The sequence below is a fragment of the Acipenser ruthenus genome, unplaced genomic scaffold (genome assembly GCF_902713425.1).
Source record: "Acipenser ruthenus unplaced genomic scaffold, fAciRut3.2 maternal haplotype, whole genome shotgun sequence".
NCBI lineage: Eukaryota > Metazoa > Chordata > Actinopteri > Acipenseriformes > Acipenseridae > Acipenser > Acipenser ruthenus.
Window position 1 is genome coordinate 15403 of NW_026708183.1, and position 24598 is coordinate 40000.

General features: G+C 44.4%; 1 protein-coding gene across 2 annotated transcripts; it reads right to left on the reverse strand.

Moving 5' to 3' along the window:
- Positions 1-646: 646 nt before the first annotated feature.
- On the reverse strand, positions 647-24270 carry LOC117410226 (rho-related GTP-binding protein RhoF-like). 2 transcript variants are annotated; one of them, XM_059020223.1, is made up of 5 exons: positions 23815-24270; positions 18062-18149; positions 12509-12618; positions 11219-11353; positions 647-1388 (listed from the first exon to the last, which is right to left on the reverse strand). In XM_059020223.1, exons 1-5 carry the CDS (start codon positions 23971-23973, stop codon positions 1221-1223), a joined length of 660 nt encoding a protein of 219 aa, XP_058876206.1. In that variant the 5' UTR covers positions 23974-24270; the 3' UTR covers positions 647-1220. The 2 variants fall into 2 exon arrangements, with proteins under 2 accessions (XP_058876206.1, XP_058876205.1); XM_059020222.1 differs by lacking the exon at positions 647-1388 and having other exon boundaries at positions 10162-11353.
- Positions 24271-24598: the final 328 nt, after the last annotated feature.

Sequence of the window (24598 nt, forward strand, 5' to 3'; positions counted from 1 at the left end):
CACTCCCCGCTGTGATCGTGTGATTAACTGTTGTTTCCACGTCACGCTAATTGCAGCTGGACTTTGGCTCAGCTGTCTAACTGTAACTGTGTTTTCTGTGTCGTGTCACTGACAGCTTCCAGTTCTGTTTCTCCCCTTTCCAGGCTGAATCGTTCTCTCTCTCCCTCCCTCCCTCCCTCCAGGCTGAATCGTTCTCTCTCTCTCCCTCCCTCCCTCCAGGCTGAATCGTTCTCTCTCTCTCTCTCCCTCCCTCCATCCAGGCTGAATCGTTCTCTCTCCCTCCCTCCCTCCCTCCCTCCCTCCAGGCTGAATCGTTCTCTCTCTCTCTCTCTCTCCCTCCCTCCCTCCAGGCTGAATCGTTCTCTCTCTCTCCCTCCCTCCCTCCAGGTTGAATCGTTCTCTCTCTCTCTCTCCCTCCCTCCCTCCAGGCTGAATCGTTCTCTCTCTCTCCCTCCCTCCCTCCAGGCTGAATCGTTCTCTCTCTCTCCCTCCCTCCCTCCAGGTTGAATCGTTCTCTCTCTCTCTCTCTCTCTCCCTCCCTCCCTCCAGGTTGAATCATTCTCTCTCTCTCTCTCTCTCTCCCTCCCTCCCTCCAGGCTGAATCGTTCTCTCTCTCTCCCTCCCTCCCTCCAGGGTGAATCGTTCTCTCTCTCTCTCCCTCCCTCCCTCCAGGCTGAATCGTTCTCTCTCTCTCTCCCTCCCTCCCTCCAGGCTGAATCGTTCTCTCTCTCTCTCCCTCCCTCCAGGCTGAATCGTTCTCTCCCTCCCTCCCTCCCTCCAGGCTGAATCGTTCTCTCTCTCTCTCCCTCCCTCCAGGCTGAATCGTTCTCTCTCTCTCTCCCTCCCTCCATCCAGGGTGAATCGTTCTCAGTTCCATGTTCTGTTTTACACACCCAGCGATCGCCCCTCTCTGATTTTCATCCACTTTTAGTTCACCTGTGATTATTATGGCTGGTTATTTAGAATAAACACAGTAACCACGGCAACGTGGGGGGTCGCTGTTTTTATAGTGTATGCAGCGACAGGCACTTCCTGAGACGAGCGCTGGCTCATCTCTGCTGTGTTACACACGTCTACGGCAGTACAATACAATACAATACAACACTACAGCTCCCAGCATCCCTCACCATTGCTGCGGGTGCAGAGGCATGCTGGGAGCTGTAGTCCTAGCCAGGGCTGGACCGATTCACAATACAGTCTCCACGGCACAGTGAGTCCCGCTACGACACGGCGCAGCCCTGCTTCTTCCGTCGCTTGCTTTTCCGTTTCTTCGCTGCGCTCGTTGCCGCGGCGACCGCCTCCTTGAAGATGTCGGCGACGTTCTCCTGGAACCGCGCGGAACATTCCAGATACATGGAGGCTCGGATCTGCTTAGCCGTGTGCTCACCCTGAGAGAGAGAATCAATACCCAATCAATCAATACAGAGAGAGAGATCATCAATACAGAGAGAGATAATCAATACCCAATCAATACAGAGAGAGATCATCAATACTGAGAGAGAGAGAGAGAGAGAATCAATAACCAATCAATCAATACAGAGAGAGATCATCAATACAGAGAGAGAGAGAGAGAGAGAATCAATAACCAATCAATCAATACAGAGAGAGATCATCAATACAGAGAGAGAGAGAGAGAATCAATAACCAATCAATCAATACAGAGAGAGATCATCAATACAGAGAGAGAGAGAGAGAGAATCAATAACCAATCAATCAATACAGAGAGAGAGATCATCAATACAGAGAGAGAGAATCAATACCCAATCAATCAATACAGAGAGAGATCATCAATACTGAGAGAGAGAGAGAGAGAGAATCAATAACCAATCAATCAATACAGAGAGAGATCATCAATACAGAGAGAGAGAGAGAGAACCAATAACCAATCAATCAATACAGAGAGAGATCATCAATACAGAGAGAGAGAGAGAGAGAATCAATAACCAATCAATCAATACAGAGAGAGAGATCATCAATACAGAGAGAGAGAATCAATACCCAATCAATCAATACAGAGAGAGATCATCAATACTGAGAGAGAGAGAGAGAGAGAATCAATAACCAATCAATCAATACAGAGAGAGATCATCAATACAGAGAGAGAGAGAGAGAGAATCAATAACCAATCAATCAATACAGAGAGAGAGATCATCAATACAGAGAGAGAGAATCAATACCCAATCAATCAATACAGAGAGAGAGATCATCAATACAGAGAGAATCAATACACAATCAATCAATACAGAGAGATCATCAATACAGAGAGAGAGAATCAATACCCAATCAATCAATACAGAGAGAGATCATCAATACAGAGAGAGAGAGAGAGAGAATCAATAACCAATCAATCAATACAGAGAGAGATCATCAATACAGAGAGAGAGAGAGAGAATCAATAACCAATCAATCAATAGAGAGAGAGATCATCAATACAGAGAGAGAGAATCAATACCCAATCAATCAATACAGAGAGAGATCATCAATACTGAGAGAGAGAGAGAGAGAGAATCAATAACCAATCAATCAATACAGAGAGAGATCATCAATACAGAGAGAGAGAGAATCAATAACCAATCAATCAATACAGAGAGAGAGATCATCAATACAGAGAGAGAGAATCAATACCCAATCAATCAATACAGAGAGAGAGATCATCAATACAGAGAGAATCAATACACAATCAATCAATACAGAGAGATCATCAATACAGAGAGAGAGAATCAATACCCAATCAATCAATACAGAGAGATCATCAATACAGAGAGAGAGAATCAATACACAATCAATCAATACAGAGAGAGAGATCATCAATACAGAGAGAGAGATTCAATACACAATCAATCAATAGAGAGAGAGAGAATCAATACAGAGAGAGAGAATCAATACACAATCAATCAATACAGAGAGAGAGATCATCAATACAGAGAGAGAGAATCAATACACAATCAATCAATACAGAGAGAGATCATCAATACAGAGAGAGAGAGAATCAATAACCAATCAATCAATACAGAGAGATCATCAATACAGAGAGAGAGAGAATCAATACCCAATCAATCAATACAGAGAGAGATCATCAATACAGAGAGAGAGAGAGAGAGAATCAATAACCAATCAATCAATACAGAGAGAGATCATCAATACAGAGAGAGAACCAATACACAATCAATCAATACAGAGAGATCATCAATACAGAGAGAGAATCAATACCCAATCAATCAATACAGAGAGAGATCATCAATACAGAGAGAGAGAATCAATACACAATCAATCAATACAGAGAGATCATCAATACAGAGAGAGAGAATCAATACCCAATCAATCAATACAGAGAGAGAGATCATCAATACAGAGAGAGAGAATCAATACACAATCAATCAATACAGAGAGATCATCAATACAGAGAGAGAGAATCAATACCCAATCAATCAATACAGAGAGAGAGATCATCAATACAGAGAGAATCAATACACAATCAATCAATACAGAGAGATCATCAATACAGAGAGAGAGAATCAATACCCAATCAATCAATACAGAGAGAGATCATCAATACAGAGAGAGAGAGAGAGAGAATCAATAACCAATCAATCAATACAGAGAGAGATCATCAATACAGAGAGAGAGAGAGAGAATCAATAACCAATCAATCAATAGAGAGAGAGATCATCAATACAGAGAGAGAGAATCAATACCCAATCAATCAATACAGAGAGAGATCATCAATACTGAGAGAGAGAGAGAGAGAGAATCAATAACCAATCAATCAATACAGAGAGAGATCATCAATACAGAGAGAGAGAGAATCAATAACCAATCAATCAATACAGAGAGAGAGATCATCAATACAGAGAGAGAGAATCAATACCCAATCAATCAATACAGAGAGAGAGATCATCAATACAGAGAGAATCAATACACAATCAATCAATACAGAGAGATCATCAATACAGAGAGAGAGAATCAATACCCAATCAATCAATACAGAGAGATCATCAATACAGAGAGAGAGAATCAATACACAATCAATCAATACAGAGAGAGAGATCATCAATACAGAGAGAGAGATTCAATACACAATCAATCAATAGAGAGAGAGAGAATCAATACAGAGAGAGAGAATCAATACACAATCAATCAATACAGAGAGAGAGATCATCAATACAGAGAGAGAGAATCAATACACAATCAATCAATACAGAGAGAGATCATCAATACAGAGAGAGAGAGAATCAATAACCAATCAATCAATACAGAGAGATCATCAATACAGAGAGAGAGAGAATCAATACCCAATCAATCAATACAGAGAGAGATCATCAATACAGAGAGAGAGAGAGAGAGAATCAATAACCAATCAATCAATACAGAGAGAGATCATCAATACAGAGAGAGAACCAATACACAATCAATCAATACAGAGAGATCATCAATACAGAGAGAGAATCAATACCCAATCAATCAATACAGAGAGAGATCATCAATACAGAGAGAGAGAATCAATACACAATCAATCAATACAGAGAGATCATCAATACAGAGAGAGAGAATCAATACCCAATCAATCAATACAGAGAGAGAGATCATCAATACAGAGAGAGAGAATCAATACACAATCAATCAATACAGAGAGATCATCAATACAGAGAGAGAATCAATACACAATCAATCAATACAGAGAGATCATCAATACTGAGAGAGAGAGAGAGAGAATCAATAACCAATCAATCAATACAGAGAGAGAGATCATCAATACAGAGAGAGAATCAATACCCAATCAATACAGAGAGAGATCATCAATACAGAGAGAGAGAATCAATACACAATCAATCAATACAGAGAGAGAGATCATCAATACAGAGAGAGAGAATCAATACCCAATCAATCAATACAGAGAGAGAGATCATCAATACTGAGAGAGAGAGAATCAATAACCAATCAATCAATACAGAGAGAGATCATCAATACAGAGAGAGAGAATCAATACAGAGAGAGAATCAATACCCAATCAATCAATACAGAGAGAGATCATCAATACAGAGAGAGAACCAATACACAATCAATCAATACAGAGAGATCATCAATACAGAGAGAGAGAGAGAGAGAATCAATAACCAATCAATCAATACAGAGAGATCATCAATACAGAGAGAGAGAGAGAGAGAATCAATAACCAATCAATCAATACAGAGAGAGATCATCAATACAGAGAGAGAATCAATACACAATCAATCAATACAGAGAGATCATCAATACAGAGAGAGAGAATCAATACACAATCAATCAATACAGAGAGAGAGATCATCAATACAGAGAGAGAGAATCAATACCCAATCAATCAATACAGAGAGAGAGATCATCAATACAGAGAGAGAGAGAATCAATAACCAATCAATCAATACAGAGAGAGAGATCATCAATACAGAGAGAATCAATACACAATCAATCAATACAGAGAGATCATCAATACAGAGAGAGAGAATCAATACCCAATCAATCAATACAGAGAGATCATCAATACAGAGAGAGAGAGAGAGAGAATCAATAACCAATCAATCAATACAGAGAGAGAGATCATCAATACAGAGAGAGAGAATCAATACCCAATCAATCAATACAGAGAGAGATCATCAATACTGAGAGAGAGAGAGAGAGAGAATCAATAACCAATCAATCAATACAGAGAGAGATCATCAATACAGAGAGAGAGAGAGAGAGAGAACCAATAACCAATCAATCAATACAGAGAGAGATCATCAATACAGAGAGAGAGAGAGAGAATCAATACCCAATCAATCAATACAGAGAGAGATCATCAATACAGAGAGAGAGAGAGAGAATCAATAACCAATCAATCAATACAGAGAGAGAGATCATCAATACAGAGAGAGAGAATCAATACCCAATCAATCAATACAGAGAGAGATCATCAATACTGAGAGAGAATCAATACACAATCAATCAATACAGAGAGATCATCAATACTGAGAGAGAGAGAGAGAGAATCAATAACCAATCAATCAATACAGAGAGAGAGATCATCAATACAGAGAGAGAATCAATACCCAATCAATACAGAGAGAGATCATCAATACAGAGAGAGAGAATCAATACACAATCAATCAATACAGAGAGAGAGATCATCAATACAGAGAGAGAGAATCAATACCCAATCAATCAATACAGAGAGAGAGATCATCAATACTGAGAGAGAGAGAATCAATAACCAATCAATCAATACAGAGAGAGATCATCAATACAGAGAGAGAGAATCAATACAGAGAGAGAATCAATACCCAATCAATCAATACAGAGAGAGATCATCAATACAGAGAGAGAACCAATACACAATCAATCAATACAGAGAGATCATCAATACAGAGAGAGAGAGAGAGAGAATCAATAACCAATCAATCAATACAGAGAGATCATCAATACAGAGAGAGAGAGAGAGAGAATCAATAACCAATCAATCAATACAGAGAGAGATCATCAATACAGAGAGAGAATCAATACACAATCAATCAATACAGAGAGATCATCAATACAGAGAGAGAGAATCAATACACAATCAATCAATACAGAGAGAGAGATCATCAATACAGAGAGAGAGAATCAATACCCAATCAATCAATACAGAGAGAGAGATCATCAATACAGAGAGAGAGAGAATCAATAACCAATCAATCAATACAGAGAGAGAGATCATCAATACAGAGAGAATCAATACACAATCAATCAATACAGAGAGATCATCAATACAGAGAGAGAGAATCAATACCCAATCAATCAATACAGAGAGATCATCAATACAGAGAGAGAGAGAGAGAGAATCAATAACCAATCAATCAATACAGAGAGAGAGATCATCAATACAGAGAGAGAGAATCAATACCCAATCAATCAATACAGAGAGAGATCATCAATACTGAGAGAGAGAGAGAGAGAGAATCAATAACCAATCAATCAATACAGAGAGAGATCATCAATACAGAGAGAGAGAGAGAGAGAGAACCAATAACCAATCAATCAATACAGAGAGAGATCATCAATACAGAGAGAGAGAGAGAGAATCAATACCCAATCAATCAATACAGAGAGAGATCATCAATACAGAGAGAGAGAGAGAGAGAATCAATAACCAATCAATCAATACAGAGAGAGAGATCATCAATACAGAGAGAGAGAATCAATACCCAATCAATCAATACAGAGAGAGATCATCAATACTGAGAGAGAGAGAGAGAGAGAATCAATAACCAATCAATCAATACAGAGAGAGATCATCAATACAGAGAGAGAGAGAGAGAGAGAACCAATAACCAATCAATCAATACAGAGAGAGATCATCAATACAGAGAGAGAGAGAGAGAGAATCAATAACCAATCAATCAATACAGAGAGAGAGATCATCAATACAGAGAGAGAGAATCAATACCCAATCAATCAATACAGAGAGATCATCAATACTGAGAGAGAGAGAGAGAGAGAATCAATAACCAATCAATCAATACAGAGAGAGATCATCAATACAGAGAGAGAGAGAGAGAGAATCAATAACCAATCAATCAATACAGAGAGAGAGATCATCAATACAGAGAGAGAGAATCAATACCCAATCAATCAATACAGAGAGAGAGATCATCAATACAGAGAGAATCAATACACAATCAATCAATACAGAGAGATCATCAATACAGAGAGAGAGAATCAATACCCAATCAATCAATACAGAGAGAGATCATCAATACAGAGAGAGAGAGAGAGAGAATCAATAACCAATCAATCAATACAGAGAGAGATCATCAATACAGAGAGAGAGAGAGAGAATCAATAACCAATCAATCAATACAGAGAGAGAGATCATCAATACAGAGAGAGAGAATCAATACCCAATCAATCAATACAGAGAGAGATCATCAATACTGAGAGAGAGAGAGAGAGAGAATCAATAACCAATCAATCAATACAGAGAGAGATCATCAATACAGAGAGAGAGAGAATCAATAACCAATCAATCAATACAGAGAGAGAGATCATCAATACAGAGAGAGAGAATCAATACCCAATCAATCAATACAGAGAGAGAGATCATCAATACAGAGAGAATCAATACACAATCAATCAATACAGAGAGATCATCAATACAGAGAGAGAGAATCAATACCCAATCAATCAATACAGAGAGATCATCAATACAGAGAGAGAGAATCAATACACAATCAATCAATACAGAGAGAGAGATCATCAATACAGAGAGAGAGATTCAATACACAATCAATCAATAGAGAGAGAGAGAATCAATACAGAGAGAGAGAATCAATACACAATCAATCAATACAGAGAGAGAGATCATCAATACAGAGAGAGAGAATCAATACACAATCAATCAATACAGAGAGAGATCATCAATACAGAGAGAGAGAGAATCAATAACCAATCAATCAATACAGAGAGATCATCAATACAGAGAGAGAGAGAATCAATACCCAATCAATCAATACAGAGAGAGATCATCAATACAGAGAGAGAGAGAGAGAGAATCAATAACCAATCAATCAATACAGAGAGAGATCATCAATACAGAGAGAGAACCAATACACAATCAATCAATACAGAGAGATCATCAATACAGAGAGAGAATCAATACCCAATCAATCAATACAGAGAGAGATCATCAATACAGAGAGAGAGAATCAATACACAATCAATCAATACAGAGAGATCATCAATACAGAGAGAGAGAATCAATACCCAATCAATCAATACAGAGAGAGAGATCATCAATACAGAGAGAGAGAATCAATACACAATCAATCAATACAGAGAGATCATCAATACAGAGAGAGAATCAATACACAATCAATCAATACAGAGAGATCATCAATACTGAGAGAGAGAGAGAGAGAATCAATAACCAATCAATCAATACAGAGAGAGAGATCATCAATACAGAGAGAGAATCAATACCCAATCAATACAGAGAGAGATCATCAATACAGAGAGAGAGAATCAATACACAATCAATCAATACAGAGAGAGAGATCATCAATACAGAGAGAGAGAATCAATACCCAATCAATCAATACAGAGAGAGAGATCATCAATACTGAGAGAGAGAGAATCAATAACCAATCAATCAATACAGAGAGAGATCATCAATACAGAGAGAGAGAATCAATACAGAGAGAGAATCAATACCCAATCAATCAATACAGAGAGAGATCATCAATACAGAGAGAGAACCAATACACAATCAATCAATACAGAGAGATCATCAATACAGAGAGAGAGAGAGAGAGAATCAATAACCAATCAATCAATACAGAGAGATCATCAATACAGAGAGAGAGAGAGAGAGAATCAATAACCAATCAATCAATACAGAGAGAGATCATCAATACAGAGAGAGAATCAATACACAATCAATCAATACAGAGAGATCATCAATACAGAGAGAGAGAATCAATACACAATCAATCAATACAGAGAGAGAGATCATCAATACAGAGAGAGAGAATCAATACCCAATCAATCAATACAGAGAGAGAGATCATCAATACTGAGAGAGAGAGAATCAATAACCAATCAATCAATACAGAGAGAGATCATCAATACAGAGAGAGAGAGAATCAATACAGAGAGAGAATCAATACCCAATCAATCAATACAGAGAGAGATCATCAATACAGAGAGAGAACCAATACACAATCAATCAATACAGAGAGATCATCAATACAGAGAGAGAGAGAGAGAGAATCAATAACCAATCAATCAATACAGAGAGAGATCATCAATACAGAGAGAGAGAGAGAGAATCAATAACCAATCAATCAATACAGAGAGAGATCATCAATACAGAGAGAGAATCAATACACAATCAATCAATACAGAGAGATCATCAATACAGAGAGAGAATCAATACACAATCAATCAATACAGAGAGAGATCATCAATACAGAGAGAGAGAATCAATACACAATCAATACAGAGAGAGATCATCAATACAGAGAGAGAACCAATACACAATCAATCAATACAGAGAGATCATCAATACAGAGAGAGAACCAATACACAATCAATCAATACAGAGAGATCATCAATACAGAGAGAGAGAGAGGGAGAGGAGTGAGAGAGAGAGAAGAGAGGGAGGGAGAGAGAGAGAGGGGGAGAGGTGAGAGAGAGGAGAGACAGAGAGGAAAGGTGAGAGAGAGAGGGAGAGGGAGGGAGGGAGGGAGGGAGAGAGAGAGGGAGAAAGGGAGAGAGGGAGAGAGATGAGAGAGAGGAGATGAGACATACACACATACACACACACACACAGACTGACTCACAGTAGCCCTGCCCTGCTCTGTGCACACTCACACACAGCCCTTGATAAACCTGTGTTATTATGTTTTGTCCACCCTGCTCTCTGCACGCACACACACACACACACAGCCCTTGATAATCCTGTGTTCTCCCCGTGTTGCTGTGTTTCCTCTCCTGTGTTGCTGTTTTCTCTCCTGTGTTGCTGTGTTTTCTCTCCTGTGTTGCTGTGTTTTCTCTCCTGTGTTGCTGTGTTTTCTCTCCTGTGTTGCTGTGTTTTCTCTCCTGTGTTGCTGTGTTTTCTCCTCCCTGTGTTGCTGTGATTTCTCCTCCTGTGTTGCTGTGTTTTCTCTCCTGTGTTGCTGTTTTCTCTCCTGTGTTGCTGTGTTTTCTCTCCTGTGTTGCTGTGTTTTCTCTCCTGTGTTGCTGTTTTCTCTCCTGTGTTGCTGTGTTTTCTCCTCCCTGTGTTGCTGTGTTTTCTCTCCTGTGTTGCTGTTTTCTCTCCTGTGTTGCTGTGTTTTCTCTCCTGTGTTGCTGTGTTTTCTCTCCTGTGTTGCTGTGTTTTCTCCTCCCTGTGTTGCTGTGATTTCTCCTCCTGTGTTGCTGTGTTTTCTCTCCTGTGTTGCTGTTTTCTCTCCTGTGTTGCTGTGTTTTCTCTCCTGTGTTGCTGTGTTTTCTCTCCTGTGTTGCTGTGTTTTCTCCTCCCTGTGTTGCTGTGATTTCTCCTCCTGTGTTGCTGTGTTTTCTCTCCTGTGTTGCTGTGTTTTCTCTCCTGTGTTGCTGTTTTCTCTCCTGTGTTGCTGTGTTCTCTCCTGTGTTGCTGTGTTTTCTCTCCTGTGTTGCTGTGTTTTCTCCTCCCTGTGTTGCTGTGTTTCCTCCCCGCAGCTCCCCCGGTGGTGGCAGGCTGCATTACCTGTGAGTAAGTGATGGGCTCCAGCCCGTTGGCCCTCAGTTTGCGGAGCCGGATCTTGTCTTTCCGCAGGTCTGTCTTGCACCCCACGAGCAAAACGGGGACCCCCTTACAGAAGTGACGGACCTCTGGGGACCACTGTCCATAAAGAGACAAAAAAGAGGGGTGAGATATAAAGGCTCCCCTTTACCTTCCCACGAGGTTTGCTTTCATTCCCAGCGCTGCATCTTCCTGTCACTCAAACACTGTGTTTATTATTATTTTGTTGCTCAGTCTGTGTTGCTCTGACTGTGAGTTCAGGAGCTGCTCTTCAGTTCTAGCTGCGCTGCCATAGTTATTGTATTGTGAATCGCTACAGCCCTGGCTAGGACTACAGCTCCCAGCATGCCTCTGCACCCACGGCAATGGTGAGGCATGCTGGGAGCTGTAGTTCTTTAACTGCAATGCGCTGGGCTGGGCTGTATTACATTGTTTTTGCTCAGTCTGTGTTGCTTTGACTGTGAGTTCAGGAGCTGCTCTTCAGTTCTAGCTGCGCTGCCATAGTTATTGTATTGTGAATCGCTACAGCCCTGGCTAGGACTACAGCTCCCAGCATGCCTCTGCACCCGCGGCCATGGTGAGGCATGCTGGGAGCTGTAGTTCTTTAACTGCAATGCGCTGGGCTGGGCTGTATTACATTGTTTTTGCTCAGTCTGTGTTGCTTTGACTGTGAGTTCAGGAGCTGCTCTTCAGTTCTAGCTGCGCTGCCAGAGTTATTGTATTGTGAATCGGTACAGCCCTGGCTAGGACTACAGCTCCCAGCATGCCTCTGCACCCGCGGCAATGGTGAGGGATGCTGGGAGCTGTAGTTCTTTAACGGCGAGGGATGCTGGGAGCTGCAGTTCTTTAATTGTATTACATTGTTTTGCTCAGTCTGTGACCTCTCCTCTCCTTCGCACTCCTCTCTCTCATCTCCTCTTTCCTCCTCTTCCTTGCTCCCCTCTCGCCCTCTCCGTCTGTCAGCGTGTCTGTGTATTAACCAGCCTCCTCTCGTTTCTCATCAGCTCTCCTATACAGACTGGCTGATCTAGCCCGTGTGCAGCTAGAACTGAAGAGCAGCTCCTGAACTCACAGTCAAAGCAACACAGACTGTGCAAAAACAATGTAATACAGCCCAGCCCAGCGCATTGCAGTTAAAGAACTACAGCTCCCAGCATCCCTCGCCATTGCCGCGGGTGCAGAGGCATGCTGGGAGCTGTAGTCCTAGCCAGGGCTGTACCGATTCACAATACAATACAGTAACTTCGAGCTTACCTTGGTGAGAACATTGTCAAAGCTGCCGGGGTTTGTGACATCGTAGCAGATCAGCACCACATTGGCTCCTGTGTATGAGAGGGGGCGGAGCCTGTCGTAGTCTTCTTGGCCTATCAGAAGCAAGCACACAAGCGGATGTATTTCATGTCAGCAGCTTCCAGCGACTGGGTTCCTGTTTATCAGAGTTTCAGTGTGTGTTTGCACGAATCTTTCTGAGCTGTCGTTTTCATCTCTTTATTTTTCCCCTCCTCCTCTCCTCCTCCTCTCCTCCTCCTCTCCTCTCTCCTCCTGTCCTCTCCTCCTCTCCTCTCCTGTCCTCTCCTCTCCTCTCCTCCTGTCCTCTCCTCCTCCTCTCCTCCTCCCCCTCTCTTCTTCTTCCTCTCCTCTCCTCCTCCTCTACTCTCCTTGTGTGTTTTGTTTTGCTTCAGTCGTTTCTGAGCGTATCTGGCTTCTGTCGCTCCTTCAGTAAATGGAGTTCTTATCAATTTTAAAGATATTTTAAACGCTGCCTTTGCCCTGGATTTGAGAAGCTCTGAGAAGCTCTCCTGGAGAATCCAAACATGCCAGACAGACTGCCGCATTCCGTTCAGATCACGTGACGCCGTGACCTTTGAACTCCGCCAGCCCCCCACCCGCTCCGCATAGATTTAGACTGAAACCAGCTTGGTGTCTGTCTGTGTCTGTCTGTGTGTGTATTTCTCTGCGTCTGTGTCTGTATGTGTGTGTATTTCTGTGTCTCTGTGTGTGTCTGTCTGTCAGTCTGTCTGTGTGTGTGTGTGTATTTCCGTGTGTCTGTGTGTGTGTGTGTCAGTCTGTGTGTGTATTTCTCTGTGTCTGTGTCTGTATGTGTGTGTATTTCTGTGTGTCTGTGTGTCTGTGTGTGTCAGTCTGTGTGTGTGTCTCTGTGTGTGTCTGTCTGTCAGTCTGTCTGTGTGTGTGTGTGTATTTCCGTGTGTCTGTGTGTGTGTGTGTCAGTCTGTATGTGTGTCTGTGTGTGTCAGGCTGTGTGTGTGTGTGTCTGTGTGTGTCAGTCTGTCTGTGTGCGTGTGTGTGTGTGTGTCAGTGTGTGTGTGTGTGTGTGTGTGTCTGTGTGTGTGTCTGTGTCAGTGTGTGTGTGTGTCTCAGTGTGTGTCAGTGTGTTTGTGTCTCAGTGTGTGTGTCAGTGTGTGTGTGTCTCAGTGTGTGTGTCAGTGTGTGTGTGTCTCAGTGTGTGTGTCAGTGTGTGTGTGTCTCAGTGTGTGTGTGTGTGTGTCAGTGTGTGTGTGTGTGTGCGTGTGTGTGTGTGTCTCAGTGTGTGTGTGTGTCAGTGTGTGTGTGTCAGTGTGTGTGTGTGTGTGTGTGTCAGTGTGTGTGTGTGTGTGTGTGTGTGTGTCAGTGTGTGTGTGTGTGTGTGTGTGTGTCAGTGTGTGTGTGTGTGTGTGTGTGTGTGTGTGTGTCAGTGTGTGTGTGTGTGTGTGTGTGTGTGTGTCAGTGTGTGTGTGTCAGTGTGTGTGTGTGTGTGTGTCAGTGTGTGTGTGTGTGTGTGTGTGTGTGTGTGTGTGTGTGTGTGTGTGTCAGTGTGTGTGTGTGTGTGTGTCAGTGTGTGTGTGTGTGTGTGTGTGTGTGTGTGTGTGTGTGTGTGTGTGTGTGTGTGTGGTTCCTTCAGGGAACCAGGGAGAGAGGCAGATAGATAAGTTCCTGCTTTTTGTAATTGTAACTACTACATTTGGTGACATTGTAAGGTGGTGTTTGAATTGGCTGAGTTTGTGTGTGATTAGTACCAGGTGAGTGGCTAAATTGATTAGCAGTTGATTTTGCTATTTGATTGGTTTCCACACAGTTTAGTTGGTTCTTTTGCCAAGCAGGGGTAACAACATTTATTCAAGCAGCTTATTTTAGCGCCAGCACGAAGCGCCAGCCAACAGAAGAGCCTCAACAAAAGAGCCGGGAGTCTAGCTGTGGGAGTCGACAGGTAACCAGGTAACCAGGTAACCAGCATTTGAAGCAAGATAGCGCCAGCACGAAGCGCCAGCCAACAGAAGCGCCTCAACAAAAGAGCCGGGAGTCTAGCTGTGGGAGTCCAGCGAGGGGAGGCCTGCGCTGAGACGCTGTTCGACTAGATCCGAACCTACCAGCGCTCTGGAAGAAGCCATCTACTAGCCAGGTCTGTATCCTCCACCCCACTGCTCCTACTGTGCCTTTTGTCTTGCTTGTCCTGCTATGACTGTCTCTCACATCCCTGTTCTGTCCTCCTGTCCTCGTCCTCTGCCCTCCCTCCGCTGTTGCTCCTCCAACCCCTCTAACCTCATTTCTCTGCCTCTCCCCCCCTCCCGCACACTCTCTGGTGCACTCTGGAACTGTCACTCTTCTGCTAACAAAGCTGATTTCATCTCTGCCTTTGCCTCCCACCTCTCGCTCGATTTCCTTGCTCTCACTGAAACCTGGCTGTCCCCTGATAACACTGTTACTCCTGCTGCCCTGTCCTCTCTCTACGTCCTGTCCCATACCCCGCGTCTCACCGGACGGGGAGGTGGGACGGGTCTTCTCCTCTCTCCCTCCTTACTCTTTTCTGTCCCCTCTGATCTCACCTCCCTCTCTGTCACTACCTTTGAATTTCATGCAGTCCAACTAACCTCTCCCTGTCAACTCCTGCTCATTGTTTTGTACCGCCCCCCTGGGCCTCTCACTCACTTTCTGGATGAACTCGACTATCTACTCTCCTCCCTCCCCTCTCTGTCTACCCCGACTGTCCTGTTGGGTGACTTCAACATCCATCTCTCCAACCCCAGCCACTCTGCTGGATTCCTCCCTCTCCTTCACTCCTTCGACTTCTGTCTCTCTCCGTCCCCTCCTACCCACAAAGCTGGCCGTCAACTGGACCTCACCTTCTCCAGGGCCTGCTGCCCCTCCAACCTCTCTGTCACCCCCCTGGACCTCTCTGATCACTATTTCATCTCTTTTTCTCTGTCTCTCCCCCCTCTCCCTGCTCCTCCTACCCCCACTGTCACCTCTCGCCGTAACCTCCGCTCTCTCTCCCCCTCTGTCCTTGCCTCCACTGCTCTCTCTCACCTCCCTCCTATCGACTCCTTTTCACAACTCTCCGTAGACTCTGCTACCTCCACCCTCTTCTCCTCACTCACCTCCTCCCTCGACTCCCTCTGTCCCCTCACCTCCCGACCCGCTCGCCCCTCCCCTCCCCATCCCTGGCTCTCCTCTGTGCTCCGCTCGGCAAGAATCACACTGCGATCTGCTGAAAAGAAATGGAAGAGAACCAAACTCCCTGCTGCCCTAGACCTTTACCGCACTCTTCTCTCCTCCTTCTCCTCTACTCTCTCCTCTGCTAAATGTGCTTATTTCCAATCTGTAATCCAAGCCTCCACTAACAACCCACGTAAACTATTCTCTACCTTCTCCTCCCTCCTAAACCCTCCCCCCCCTCCTCCTCCCTCCTCTATCTCCCCTGACGACTTTGCCTCCTTCTTCTCTTCTAAAATCTCAGATATCCGCAAACTCTTTAACACCTCTCCCTCCCCCGCACCCCCTCCTGCTCCAACCCCTACACCCACTACATCCCCTACTAACTCGCCCTCCCTCTCCACCTTCTTGCCCCTCTCAGACTCTGACCTCTCCTCCCTGCTCCAGGGTCACAAACCCACCACGTGTGCCTTGGACCCCCTCCCCACTCACCTCTTTCAAGCTGCTGCTCCTGCTCTACTCCCCTTCATCTCCTCCCTCCTCAACACCTCTCTACTTTCTGGCATCTTCCCCTCTGCCTTCAAAAAAGCCTCTATCACTCCCCTCCTCAAAAAACCTACCCTCGACCCCACCTCCCTCCAGAGCTACCGTCCTGTCTCCCTCCTACCCTTCCTCTCCAAAACCCTCGAGCGGACTGTACACCGCCAGCTCTCTGCTTTCCTGTCCAACCACTCTCTGCTTGACCCTCTCCAATCTGGCTTCCGCTCTGCTCACTCCACTGAAACCGCCCTTCTCTCTGTCACCAACTCACTTAAGTGTGCCCGAGCTGCCTCTCTCTCCTCTGTCCTAATTCTCCTCGACCTCTCTGCTGCCTTTGACACTGTTGATCACTCTATTCTACTATCATCTCTTGCTGACCTGGGGATCTCTGGCACTGCTCTGGCCTGGTTCTCCTCCTACCTCTCCAACCGCACTTACCAGGTAACCTGGCGTGGAGCAACCTCCACACCTCACCCTCTCTTGACTGGAGTCCCCCAAGGGTCAGTCTTGGGTCCTCTCCTGTTCTCTCTCTACACCCGCTCCCTGGGCCCCCTCATCGCATCCTATGGTTTCTCATACCATTTCTATGCTGATGATGCTCAGATTTTCCTCTCCTTCCCCACCTCTGACTCCACCATCTCCTCCCGTATCTCTACCTGTCTGTCTGCTATTTCCTCCTGGATGCACTCGCATCACCTCAAACTCAACCTCTCTAAATCTGACCTCCTTTTCTTTCCCTCCTCCTCCCCCTCCTCTGATCTCTCTATCTCTGTTCCTCTGGAATCTACCACACTCTCTCCCTCTTCCTCAGCTAAAAACCTTGGAGTCACCCTGGACCCCTGCCTCTCTTATTCCCAGCACATCTCCACTCTGGCACGCACTTGCAGATTCTTCCTGAGCAACATCCGAAGAATCCGACCCTTCCTCACCAACTATGCTACCCAGCTCCTGGTCCAGGCCCTGGTACTCTCCCGCCTAGACTACTGCAACTCCCTCCTGGCTGGCCTCCCTGCGTCCGCCACCCGTCCGCTCCAGCTCATCCAGAACTCTGCTGCTCGCCTGGTGTTCTCTCTACCTCGCTTCGCCCACGCTACTCCACTACTCCGCTCGCTCCACTGGCTCCCGATCACCGCTCGCATCCAGTTCAAGACTCTTGTACTAGCCTACAGATGCCTTGATCAGACTGCACCCAGCTACCTCCAGACCCTCATCTCTCCCTACACCCCCACTCGACCTCTCCGCTCCGCCTGCACTAGAAGACTGGCTCTACCTCCGCTACGCTCCCCTGCCTCCCGAGCCCGCTCCTTCTCCACCCTTGCTCCGCAGTGGTGGAACGACCTTCCTACAGATGTCAGGACTGCCCAGTCCCTGACCACATTCCGGCGCCTCCTTAAGACTCACCTCTTCAAACAGCACCTGTAGAACTCCTCTGTTGTATCCTGGGACACTATCACCCTTCATTTAAATATGCTTTATTTTGCTCTTATCTGCCCCCTATTTTACTGCATTTAATCCTGTACCTCAGAATATTGTAATCTCCCAAGTGTGTAATCTGTAGTATTTTGTACTTAATCATATCCTGATGTAACTATCACTACTTAATCATATCCTGATGTAACTTTCACTATTATCTGCTGTATTATTGAATTGTGGTTTGTCACACTTGAGAATTATTGTATTTCTTGTTCTTATTGTATGACTTATATTGTAACACTTGAATGTATTTGTATTTGCTTGCGATTGTAAGTCGCCCTGGATAAGGGCGTCTGCTAAGAAATAAATAATAATAATAATAATGTGTATAATGTGTTTTTTTAACCCCTCTATTCTCAGAATTACCGGCTGTATCCCACAAATTGATTTCAGTCTGTTTGTTGTCGACTGTGATGCTGGCGGTGTATCTGTCAAACACCGTTGGAACGTAAGCCTAAGAAAAAAGAAATGAACAAACATTACAGATTACACAGACAGTGCAGACACTGCTGTTAGTCCAGCGAGGAGACAGACAGCAGACCTGTCCCAGAAGAGACAGGGACAGGGGGGGCTAGACACTGCTGTACAAACACAGATCCCAAGAAGAAGGGATTATATTGTAGCGTCAAACTGAACAGGATTGTGGGGCTCTGTCTGTCTGTCTGTGTGTCTGTCTGTCTGTCTGTCTGCAGCTTTAATGAAACTAAACTCTTTTCAGAATGCAGTAAACTAACACAGACCCCAAGAAGAAGGGATTCTATTGTAGCGTCAAACTGAACAGGATTGTGGGGCTCTGTCTGTCTGTGTGTCTGTCTGTCTGTCTGTCTGTCTGTCTGTCTGTCTGTCTGCAGCTTTAATGAAACTAAACTCTTTTCAGAATGCAGTAAACTAACACAGACCCCAAGAAGAAGGGATTATATTGTAGCGTCAAACTGAACAGGATTGTGGGGCTCTGTCTGTCTGTGTGTGTCTGTCTGTCTGTCTGTCTGTCTGTCAGGGCATGTAAACAATGCTAATCTTCACTGACGCTGTTAATTGTAGATCAGTACTAATTACTTCCTTCAACTAAACCCAAAGTATTTTTGCAAAAAAGAAATATAGAATTCTAATCCGAATCACAATGTGTTTAATCAGCCTGGGAAGAGAAGGTTACCCTTGAATTAGAACAGCTACAGACTTAACCCTGTCACTGCCAAACTGTGAGACTGAAACACACTGTGCTGTGAGAGACACACCCACGCACACTGACACACACACACACACACACACACTGAGACACACCCACGCACACACACTGAGACACACCCACGCACACACACACTGAGACACACACACACACATACACTGACACACACACACACACACACACACTGAGACACACCCACGCACACACACTGAGACACACCCACGCACACACACACTGAGAGACACACACACACACATACACTGACACACACACACACACACTGAGACACACCCACGCACACACACTGAGACACACCCACGCACACACACACTGAGAGACACACACACACACATACACTGACACACACACACACACACACTGAGACACACCCACACACACTGAGACACAACCACGCACACACACACACACACATACACTCACACACACACACACTGACACACACTAACACACACACACACACACTGAGACACACACACACACACTGACACACGCACACACACACACTGAGACACACACACACACACTGACACACACACTGACACACACACACACAGATACACACACACACACAGACACACACAAGACACAGACACACTCACTCACACACAGTGACACACACACAGTTTTAAGGTAGGTCGTTAGTGCAGTGTTCTAATTAAATCTCATTAAAATTCACAGACACATTCTTTGAGAAACTGCCGGTGACCTTGTGCTGTATGTGTGAAAACACTTAGGTGTGCAATATAATCCCTTCAGAGAGACAGACAGACAGACAGACAGACAGGCAGGCAGACAGACAGAGCCCCACAATCCTGTTCAGTTTGACGCTACAATAGAATCCCTTCTTCTTGGGGTCTGTGTTAGTTTACTACATTCTGAAAAGAGTTTAGTTTCATTAAAGTTGCAGACAGACAGACAGACAGACAGACAGACAGACAGACAGACAGAGCCCCACAATCCTGTTCAGTTTGACGCTACAATAGAATCCCTTCTTCTTGGGGTCTGTGTTAGTTTACTACATTCTGAAAAGAGTTTAGTTTCATTAAAGCTGCAGACAGACAGACAGACAGACAGACACACAGACAGACAGACAGAGCCCCACAATCCTGTTCAGTTTGACGCTACAATATAATCCCTTCTTCTTGGGATCTGTGTTAGTTTATGATTCAGATAAAGCCGGCTCTTCCACTCCAGGTCTTTGTTCCATCCCTGTTCTAAATTATTTAATTGAACCAATTAATGAACCAACCCTCCCTCCCTCCCTCCCTCCCTCCCTCCGCACCCTGAACCTGAACCATATCCCGATGCACCTGCTAAACCTGCAGACTGACTGACAGACACACGCAACCCTGGATGCACAGATAGACAGATAGACAGTCAGACAGACAGACACACGCAATCCTGGATGCACAGATAGACAGATAGACAGTCAGACAGACAGACACACGCAATCCTGGATGCACAGATAGACAGACAGACAGACACACACAATCCTGGATGCACAGATAGACAGACAGACAGACACACACAATCCTGGATGCACAGATAGACAGACAGACAGACACACACAATCCTGGATGCACAGATAGACAGACAGACAGACACACACAATCCTGGATGGACAGATAGACAGACAGACAGACACACACAATCCTGGATGCACAGATAGACAGACAGACAGACAGACAGACAGACACAATCCTGGATGCACAGACAGACAGATAGACTGACTGACAGACAGAGCCCCACAATCATGGATGGACAGATAGACAGACAGACAGAGCCCCATAATCCTGGATGGATAGATAGACCGATAGACTGACTGACAGACAGATAAACAGAGAGATTGACAGACAGACAGTGAAACAGAGATTGACAGACAGACAGACAGATAAACAGAGAGATTGACACACACACACACAAAATACACACACAGACAGACACAGTATATATATATATATACAGACATACAGACAGATAGACAGCATATATATTTCTATACAGACACACAGACAGTGTCTGTATATTTCCCCTCACACACACACACACACACACACACACACACACACACACACACACAGTGTCTGTATATTTCCCCTCACACACACACACACACACACACACACACAGTGTCTGTATATTTCCCCTCACACACACACACACACACACACACAGTGTCTGTATATTTCCCCTCACACACACACACACACACACACACACACACAGACACAGTGTCTGTATATTTCCCCTCACACACACACACACACACACACAGTGTCTGTATATTTCCCCTCACACACACACACACACACACACACAGTGTCTGTATATTTCCCCTCACACACACACACACACACACACACACACACACACACACACAGTGTCTGTATATTTCCCCTCACACACACACACACACACACACACACACACAGTGTCTGTATATTTCCCCTCACACACACACACACACACACACACACACAGTGTCTGTATATTTCCCCTCACACACACACACACAGACACAGTGTCTGTATATTTCCCCTCACACACACAGACACAGACACAGTGTCTGTATATTTCCCCTCACACACACACACACACACACACACACAGACACAGTGTCTGTATATTTCCCCTCACACACACACACACACACACACACACAGTGTCTGTATATTTCCCCTCACACACACACACACACACAGTGTCTGTATATTTCCCCTCACACACACACACACACACACACACACACACAGTGTCTGTATATTTCCCCTCACACACACACACACACACACACACACACACAGACACAGTGTCTGTATATTTCCCCTCACACACACACACACACACACACAGTGTCTGTATATTTCCCCTCACACACACATACACTCACACACACACACACACACACACAGTGTCTGTATATTTCCCCTCACACACACACACAGACACAGTGTCTGTATATTTCCTCACACACACACACACACACACACACACACACACAGTGTCTGTATATTTCCCCTCACACACACACACACACACACACACACAGTGTCTGTATATTTCCCCTCACACACACACACACACACACACACACACAGTGTCTGTATATTTCCCCTCACACACACACACACACACACACACACACACACACACACAGTGTCTGTATATTTCCCCTCACACACACACACACACACACAGACACAGTGTCTGTATATTTCCCCTCACACACACACACACACACACAGACAGTGTCTGTATATTTCCCCTCACACACACACACACACACACACACACACACACACACACACACACAGTGTCTGTATATTTCCCCTCACACACACACACACACACACAGACACAGTGTCTGTATATTTCCCCTCACACACACACACACACACACAGACACAGTGTCTGTATATTTCCCCTCACACACACACACACACACACACACAGTGTCTGTATATTTCCCCTCACACACACACACACACACACACACACACACAGTGTCTGTATATTTCCCCTCACACACACACACACACACACACACACACACAGACACAGTGTCTGTATATTTCCCCTCACACACACACACACACACACACAGTGTCTGTATATTTCCCCTCACACACACACACACTCACACACACACACACACACACACAGTGTCTGTATATTTCCCCTCACACACACACACAGACACAGTGTCTGTATATTTCCCCTCACACACACACACACTCACCTCGGGGAAGTCTCCCTTCGCAAACACCATCAGCAGCGATGTTTTCAGTGTCTGTATATTTCCCCTCACACACACACACACACACAGACACAGTGTCTGTATATTTCCCCTCACACACACACACACACACACACACACACACACACACAGTGTCTGTATATTTCCCCTCTCACACACACACACACACACACACACACACAGTGTCTGTATATTTCCCCTCACACACACACACACACACACACACACAGACACAGTGTCTGTATATTTCCCCTCACACACACACACACACACACACACACAGACACAGTGTCTGTATATTTCCCCTCACACACACACACACACACACACACAGTGTCTGTATATTTCCCCTCACACACACACACACACAGACACAGTGTCTGTATATTTCCCCTCACACACACACACACACACACACACAGTGTCTGTATATTTCCCCTCACACACACACACACACAGACACAGTGTCTGTATATTTCCCCTCACACACACACACACACACACACACACACAGTGTCTGTATATTTCCCCTCACACACACACACACACACAGACACAGTGTCTGTATATTTCCCCTCACACACACACACACACACACACAGACACAGTGTCTGTATATTTCCCCTCACACACACACACACACACACACACACACAGACACAGTGTCTGTATATTTCCCCTCACACACACACACACACACACACACACACACACAGACACAGTGTCTGTATATTTCCCCTCACACACACACACACACACACACACAGACACAGTGTCTGTATATTTCCCCTCACACACACACACACACACACACACACACAGACACAGTGTCTGTATATTTCCCCTCACACACACACACACACACACAGTGTCTGTATATTTCCCCTCACACACACACACACACACAGACACAGTGTCTGTATATTTCCTCACACACATACACACACACACACACACAGTGTCTGTATATTTCCCCTCACACACACACACACACACACACACACAGACACAGTGTCTGTATATTTCCCCTCACACACACACACACACACACACACAGACACAGTGTCTGTATATTTCCCCTCACACACACACACACACACACACACACAGACACAGTGTCTGTATATTTCCCCTCACACACACACACACACTCACCTCGGGGAAGTCTCCCTTCGCAAACACCATCAGCAGCGATGTTTTCCCGCAGCCTCCGTCTCCCACGATGACGGTTTTGACGGAGCCCGCCGCGCTCGCGTGCTGGGGCCCCGCGTGGCCGGTCTGCTGCACACTCACGCGCCGGGGCGATCTCTCCATTGAGCTCGAGAGCGACAGATTTATCAACGGCTGCGTTGCCGGGGTAACGGAGAGAGCCACGAATTTAAAATAAATAAATCAATAAAGAAATCAATAAACCTGTGAAGCTAGTTATTGTATGAACGATTAAAACACATATCTATAGCTTTTAAAAGATGTATTTTAATGGCCGTACTGATTGAACTAGTCTAATAATAATAATAATAATAATAATAATAATAAACACTCGTTTATCTTGTAAATTGAGTTGATTTCAATATTTTTTTTAAAAGTCGAATCTTTTACAATTCAGAACTAAAGCAGTTGCCGCAGTAAAAAAAAAGTTGGGAAAAATATATAAATAACTGAAATGAGTCGTTGAATCGATTTTAAATCATTTTAAAAAATACTACTGTAAAAAAATCTCATTTAAATGCACAAATTAAAAGAGCGTTTTAAAATAGTCAGTCTTACTGCAAAAAAAAAGGATTTACCCGTAAAAAAAAAATAACAAAAGCGAGTCCTTTTTTTCTATTGGGAAAGATATCTAGAAGATAAAAAAATAAAAGATATGTGTTCGGTCCGTTTTCTTTAAAAGACAAGCAAAAAAACACGTTGAAGCTTTTTTAATATTTTGTTTTGTGTT